Here is a 7,711-nt window from a genome sequence, read left to right as displayed (position 1 = left end):
CCGCTCGACATACCAGGTTAATGTTATCTGAAGGGAAGTCATCGTCCATGGTTCATGTTTTACACTCGTGTGTAACACGCATGTTTGTGGAGCGTTTCCATGTGAACGTGCTGCACTGATGGTTCACACCCTGAGAATATATTAATGTGACTCGGCACTAACGTGAAGCGGGACTCGGTCTTCTTCTGATTTACAGTCACGACATGTTGAGGATCCTCACAAGTGTGAAATATTTAGTAAATAAATTTGGTACGAAGAGATTTTTCTCTTGACATCAGTACATGCTGCATTTATATTTTATTAATATCCGAGTTGATGTATAAAGGAGTCACATTTATGTTGATTTACTGTGAATGTTTTTACGAGGTTTTCCATTTCCATCTTATTTTTTTAATGCGATAAATCAAAGACGCGCCACTTCCTGTTTCTCAGCATCTTTTATCCTGTCACACACGTGGAAATTCATCTGATGTAAAGAAAACAAAACCAAAGAAACTGACTTTGTTTTGTAGTCTAACAAAAAAAATCTTAGTTATTAACTGAAAGGATTATTTTTGAATTCGTTCTGTGTTCACTCTCTGTTTCACATTTTGTTTGTTTTCACATTTAGACGTTAAAACTGAGTCAAAGTTTATCGATGACGTTTTCTTACAGCGTAATATTAAATGAAACATGTCGGGTCTGCTCAACGGGACTTTTTACGTTCAGTCAAAAACCTGATTCTGATATCAGCTCACTGCACGAACATCAGTGAACTATGACAAGAACAAATCTGCAGTCACAGGTGACTGAAAAATATTCAAACCTTTATTTAAACTTATATTTATGTTGTTGTCTCACTCAACAGATTTGCCACCTGAACAGGTTAAACATAATTTCACATTTATTGTAAATGTTTTTTGTGTATATAAAAAAAGACAAAGCAAAATAAAGCTTCACTCATTTTTATTTTCTTACTTACCAAATTATAAAGAATAAAGAATTTTTAGTGTGCATTAAATATTTTTTCAAATGATTTTTTTATGATACTAAACTAAAAATGTGTTAAGATTATTCACGCCCATTAGTTCAGTGTGTATTTTTATGTTGCTGTCTTATTAAATAAATGATTTAGCATTAAAATGCAGCGCAGCATTGATGAACTGTGTGAGACGGTGCGTTGGTCCAGTTTTAATATCTGAGCACGTTAATGTGTTCCAATAGAAACAGTCTGAGGGTTCATTTAATCCTGATTTAATAACACTGAGCCTGAAATGTGAATCTCAGCTTCCCAAAATGAACTCTGATTTTATATTTGGCTGCACTGAAATGATCACCTATAAATCACTGACAGAAGTTCAGTTTCTCAGCTGCTGCTTTGTGAAAGTGACAAAGAAATGTTAAAAATAAAACGGGCGAGACAGAGAAACCGTAAAATCTCATTTTAAAACTGGTTTGTTGTCGGAGGCCTCCGGCTCCAAATCTCAGGAATACAGACGTACTCGTACTTCACGACAGGAGGCCTACACTTTGATAAAACGGTTTGAATTTAAGGTACCTTTGATCTTGGGTTTATATATAACAGAAGGGAAACAAGAAGTAGTGTCAGGCTGTTAAAATACCTGAACAGGTGAAATTTCACAGAGTGAGGAGTTCAAAGAAAATACAGCTGTTACCAGGTAAACTGCTGAGTTTATGTAACACCTGGTAAAGCAGATTTATTAAACCACATTTCAGGTTACAAGAAAAATAAATTTAAAAAGAATTCTGCAGTTAAAAGAAAGTCAGCTTTAAGAGCCACGTTTACTGAGATTAAAGGTGCGAATCTAAATTATTCTTAATTTAATTTTAATTTGATTTAACAAAGATTGTGAAATAGTCATAACTTTTTCTACTTTCATTTGTTTTTTGTGACTATTTCACAATCTGCTGTGATATTGGGCTGAAATATAATAAATATCCCACTCAAATAAAAAATGTCGCTTTGTGATTTTAAGAAAGGGAGAAAACAGCAGGTTAGAGGTTAAATGTACAAACTTAGAGGACTGAATTATAACTGCACAAATCCACGAAAGCTGAAAATGTTAAAAATGCACTCGGACTGGTTTTATTTCCTGTATTTTTGCCCATGAAGGTTTCTTTAATGGATCTGGATGAGCAGACACAGCGAAGGGAATAAAAAGCCCATTAGTCATGTTCATGCTTTTCAATGCCCCCAAAATGAAAATAATCATTTAAAAAAAACATACAAACACTGGATTATTCTCTGCTTTTCAGACGGAGGAGCATGCAGCAGTACAAATACACAGACAGCGGCTCATTGTAACACCAAACCTTTAAATCAAACCAACATGGCCTCGCTACTCAATAAAAAACATCTAAAGTTGGTCTTTAAAAAGTGCTTCAGAGACATAGATCCTTGCATTCAAACCTCTCCGGTGGGTTTTTAGACTGTGACATAAATATATGCTTTTACGTTTCATCTTCTCTGCGATTGTTCATATCGATTATTACAAAATAAACTCGATTGAGAAAGGAAAAAACAGCGGGGACATATTTGGTTGTTCACACGCCTGCCGGCTTCTTTAGGCAGATTTTCCTCTTGAGTTTTACAAATGGGATCAAATTAACCTCCTTTTAGGTTTAACTTTTGTTTTGGGGGCAGAAAAGAAACGGAGAGGCTCAAGAGGGAGAAAAATCTTCTGGAGTCATTAATCTGAGGGTTTCTTTGAGTCCGAGAAGAAAAGGCTGCAAACACAAAAGATCCGGATAATTTGTCTGTGCGGGATCCACCGAGCCGTTAAACTCAGTCACGGTGAAGCGAAGGAATGTGGAGCAAATTTGTTTCTGACCTCGGTGGAAAAGAAAGCCAGTCGATCATTTTGATTAATTCTGTGGAGGTCAGAGGTCAGCCTGCGGTTTCCTAAACTCTCTGCGGTGGAAGTTTTTTTTTTTTTTTTTTTTTTTAAATATAGAAAAAGCGGAGCAGCCCCCGTCAGTGCACCGCCACCGCGGACTGCAGCGCTTCTCCGGGGCCGCCCGGGCTGCTCTGGCCGGTGGCTGTCTGCGGGGAGGTGGGGCTCAGAGACTGGGGCGAGTTCGCGAGGAAAGCCGGAATGTGCGCGGGCAGCCCCGGCAGGCCGGGTACCGAGGCTGGGGAGGGTTTGATCGGCACCGGGATGGCGGGCAGCGTCTGCCCGCCGTGACAGATGGTCTTGAGTGGCATGCCGTAGGCCGAGTAGTCGCTGGCGGCCATGGAGATGGGGGCCGCAGTCTCCATCATTCCGGAGCCGTACATGTGCGGCCAGGCCGGGGTCAGCTGGTTGTGCAGCGGGTACCCGGCGGTGGAGAAGGCCGCCAGTCCGCCGGGCATCTTGTACTCTCTGGCGATGATGTTCTCGATGGCGAACGGGTGCTTGAAGCTGGACGGCTGCGAGACGGAGCTCAGGTTGTATCCGGCCGGCATCTGCGGGAGGTGCGCGGCTGCGTGCAGCGCGCTCAGCCGCAGCTTGGCCTGCTGCTGCAGGTAGTGCGCCGCATCCTGCGGCTTGCTGGCGGCCAGCGGGTCCGCGGCCTGCATGCTGCCCACCTTGAAGCGTTTCCGGCGCCGCAGGAAGCTCCCGTTCTCGAACATGTCACCGCAGCTGGGGTGCAGAGCCCAGAAGCTGCCCTTGCCGGGCTGGTCCGGCCTACGGGGGATCTTGATGAAGCAATCGTTGAAAGAGAGGTTGTGGCGCAGCGAGTTCTGCCAGCGCTGCGTGTTTTCCCGGTAGTACGGGAACCGGTCCATGATGAACTTGTAAATCTCGCTGAGTGGGAGCATCTTCTCCGGGCAGCTCTGGATGGCCATGGCCGTCAGGGAGATGTACGAGTACGGAGGCTTCTGGTCGCTGTACGTGTTCCTCCCGGGGCGCGGCATTTTGTCCTGCCGAGCCGGACCGGGATCCCGTCAGAAGAGCCTCTCTTCGCTTTGTTTTCGGAAACTTTCTCCAAACTCTTCACTGCGCCTTTACGCATGAGACGGAAACCGCCGGCTGTCCTGGACGCATGCTCCCAGTTTTTACGCACAGCTGGTAGCGAAACTTTGGGAGAAGTTGAAGCGGTGGGTGCTCCTCCTCTCCTCCGCTTGGGTGGCAGGTGCAGCGCGGTGTCCGTCCTCCTGCTGCCCGCTGGTGAGCTGCGCTAAGCGGCTGCTGCTGCCTCTTCCATGCCCCTCTCAGATCTGTCCCGTGCGCGGTGACAGGAGCAGAAAAGACCCCCGGTGAGGAGCTTCATTAATGGGCCACTTCTGCGCCATCACATGATCACAGCCAAGAGGAGGAGGAGGGAGGCGGGGGTGTAGGGGGAAGCGGGGGGCACACCGTGCTGTCATTTACACGGTGAACCGACACGAGTCTTTCATTTGAAGCTGCAGCGGAGAAAGAGCAAAAGAGAGGAGCACGACTGTCGGGAACGTGTGCGCTGAGCGGAGGTGTGTTGGCACCGTTTTACGCGCAGTGTGTGTGTGTGTGTGTGTGTGTGTGTGTGTGTGTGTGTGTGTGTGTGTGTGTGTGTGTGTGTGTGTGTCGGGGGGTTGTTTGTGGCCTCTCGCACCAATTTGCATTGACTAATAGAGCCGCTGAGAGCTGCTGTGTGAGCGCTTTAATTTGTTTTATTTGTCTTTTTGTCGTTTGTCTCTGTTCACAGAACCGTTACGAAGCTTCTCTCCAAACATCCAGGTATCTTTCACAGAGTCTGAGCTGATGAAGACGAGACTTCTCTCACTGTGGGAGAGAAACTCCTTTAATAAGCTCCTGTTTTTCCACTTTCCTTGAACTACGGAATTAAAGGGAATTTCCACGAAATTTAAACAAATTATTGTTATAATTATTATCCACAGCTCTGTGTGGAAACAACAACCCTGAACTTTAAACAATGAGTTTATAATTTCTGCGATTAATTTCATACGATTAACCCTTTTTGCTTTTTTTCTCCCGTTTTTGCCCAAATGCCACATTTATCTTTTTTTTCTAAAATAATAGGCAGATATTTTTAAGGAGCCTGTAAAGCTTTGAGTCTTTTTTCCTCAGATGGATCTGAAGGTTCCGCCTTAAAGTTCTTAATCATTTTTATTTTACTCAGCAAAGCTTCATTTTTCATCTGAACTGATCTGTCAGTATAACTCTAATATAATGCAATTTAATTAACGTATTATAATCTTAATATCTGATATTTGTAGCACATACATTTATTTTATCTAGTAATTTACAATTAAAAATCTTATTGATCGTTAAAGAGACAGAATGATTTCATCATCCTGAAAAAAGACTTGTCAGTTTTAAAATAAAGGAAATAGTCTAGCAGATATATTGCCATATATTATTATTATTATATTAACACTGAAAAATGTTTTACCAAATGTATTTATTTGCAGAACTTATTTCTGAGACTTGATATATTCTCAAGTCATTTTTGTGCAAGAATCATCTGATGATGAGTTAATTTGTTGACTGATTTTATGATCTTACAATACGATCAGTTATCAGTAAAAACTAAAGTTGTTTCTTCAAAACAAAACTAATGATCACTCTAAAAAGCTGCAGCATTAAATCTGATTTTCTTCTTCATATTTTGGTCATTAATTATTGACGTAACGGCTGCTTTCATGTCCATTGTTTTCTTTTTGTTCTTCATCGTTTCATCGTGTCAGTTAAAGTGCAGCAGAAGGAGGATTAAACTGGAGGAGCCCCGGGGTTTAACAGTCCCAGAGGAGGGAGGGGGTGACACCAAACAGCTACTTTCACACGTCTGACCTTTGACCTGTGAGCTGATAATGTGACATGAGAGGGTTTCATACAGAATTATATTGTGTTTTTTATTGTTTCCACTTGTTTCCTGTTTAATATTTTTGATTTTGGTCATTTCATTTTCTAGTTTCAGTTTCCTGTTATCATTTATTCCAGTTACTCTTATTGTTGGTGCTCATCACTTTAGTTATTCTCTGTTTTTTATTTATATTTTATTTTATTTATTCAGTGCATTTTAGGTGTTTTCATTTTAGGTTTTTTTGTTTATTTTTTAAATTGATGAAAATTCATTTCAGTGTCATTTAATTCTTGTATCATCATTTATGATTTCATTCATTCATGTTGCATTAGGCTGTGAGTTTAATTTTTCTGGTGACTTAAATACAAATAAAATAAATTTAGTTTTCAAAAACTGATTAAAAGAATTTAAATGATAAAATCAGTTTTTTATGATGTGATTTTATTTTGGTGCTGAATGTAATAAGTTCTGTGATTTATGACTTATTGATAATATTCAGCACGTAGCTGCAGATTTTATGGTCAGTGTGATAGTTTTAGTTAAATTAGGTCACTGCTTCCTCTTAAGGTTTTATTGAAAACTCTTTGAGCGCTGTTTTTTTTTTATATAAAATAAAAACTGTTTTAATGTATATTTAGTTTAAAATGTTTGACAAAACAATTTTTTCTTGTAAAAAAAAAAAATCAGTGTTCACTTAAAAGTAATATCCAACATAATAAATATTGAATACAAATGCAATAAATACGACTCATTCTTATAAAAATTATCCATACTATATTGAATGAGCCAGTTTATATTTTTTCTGCAGCAGTGGTTTTTACATTTTTTTTATTATTATTATTTAATGTGAGCAAATGAAAAACACATTTTAAAGGTTCTCCTAACCTGCTGAAGCTGTAATCCCAATTATCATAATTAATCCTCGTTACGTAATATGCTTTATTAATTATATTTACACTGAAAACAGACAAATAATATCAGAATTACAAGTAAAGGGAAGAACAGCCTTTTCACTTTTAATGCTATTAATGAATCAATGTATTGATCACTATTGGCAGGTACAGCCGGGAGCTTTTGAAGCTGTTTTGGTCTCACCTCTGACTGAGATAAATAAAGTTGAACTGAATTAAACACCACCTCTAATATTATTATTATTATCACTTACAGGTTTGTGATGCAAACATTAATAGCACCTGCAATGACGATAACAATCATCAGCAGGTATAAATATTCAGCCGGCTGCAGTTAATTAGCAGCAGGAGGATTCTCATTAACGGCTCTGTTAACTGACTAAAGCAGAGCTCAAAGCAGCCGACAGCAGAGGAGGAAGAGGAGGAACACCTAACCCTGTTCAGGTTTCATCCCCACGGTCCACTGAAATGTTCCCCAACATGTTCCCTGACATGTTCGAGGTTTTCTGTCTCAGCTCTGAACAAAGACGGCATGCCACCAAACATTTATCAGAACAAATCTTCTAACATCTGCTTTCAAATCAGTTCATGTAAAATTGTTTTCAGTATGAAAAGGTTTGATGTTATTCAGCTATAATGCTGTACTCTCCAGGGGTGTTCCCGTGATTTCTTTTTAATGGGGGGTGGGGGCTCTTAAAAATGAGGGACTACACATTCCCCATCACTTTTACATGTGGGGGTGTGTTGTCATTTATCTGACTTTGTGTGGACCCGTTCACGTTTCAAACTTTGCGGGGACATTTGCAGAACCCGAGGAGATCTTCACTCTGTGATAGAGCATCAAAGGTCTGGTTTTAAGGTTCAGGTTCAGGCTGAGGGTTAGCGTCCCAGGAATGCATTATGTTACTGAGGCTCCCACAAAGGCAGAAAAACATACGTGTGTGTGTGTGTGTGTGTGTGTGTGTTTGAGGGGATTCAAAATGCAGAGCAGCAGTGGCGGTGGTACTTGAGCACGC

At 40.6% G+C, this 7,711-nt stretch overlaps 1 protein-coding gene across 1 annotated transcript; it reads right to left on the bottom strand.

Annotated features, from left to right (window-relative positions):
- Positions 1 to 2,887: 2,887 nt before the first annotated feature.
- LOC146678090 (forkhead box protein B1-like) lies at positions 2,888 to 6,850 on the bottom strand. The gene has a single exon (XM_085402677.1). It carries the CDS (start codon positions 3,896 to 3,898, stop codon positions 2,975 to 2,977), a length of 924 nt encoding a protein of 307 aa, XP_085258803.1. The 5' UTR covers positions 3,899 to 6,850; the 3' UTR covers positions 2,888 to 2,974.
- Between the last annotated feature and the right edge of the window lie 861 nt (positions 6,851 to 7,711).

The sequence above is a fragment of the Rhamphochromis longiceps genome, linkage group LG1 (genome assembly GCF_057381845.1).
Source record: "Rhamphochromis longiceps isolate RC_006_pf linkage group LG1, R_longiceps_female_GT1.1, whole genome shotgun sequence".
Taxonomy (NCBI): domain Eukaryota; kingdom Metazoa; phylum Chordata; class Actinopteri; order Cichliformes; family Cichlidae; genus Rhamphochromis; species Rhamphochromis longiceps.
The sequence above is the reverse complement of the archived record's forward strand: the minus strand, read 5'-3'. Positions and strand labels throughout refer to the sequence as shown.

Coding starts and splice junctions, on each gene's coding strand:
- LOC146678090 (XM_085402677.1), bottom strand. CDS start 3,898: ATGCCGCGCCCCGGGAGGAACACGTACAGCGACCAGAAGCCTCCGTAC.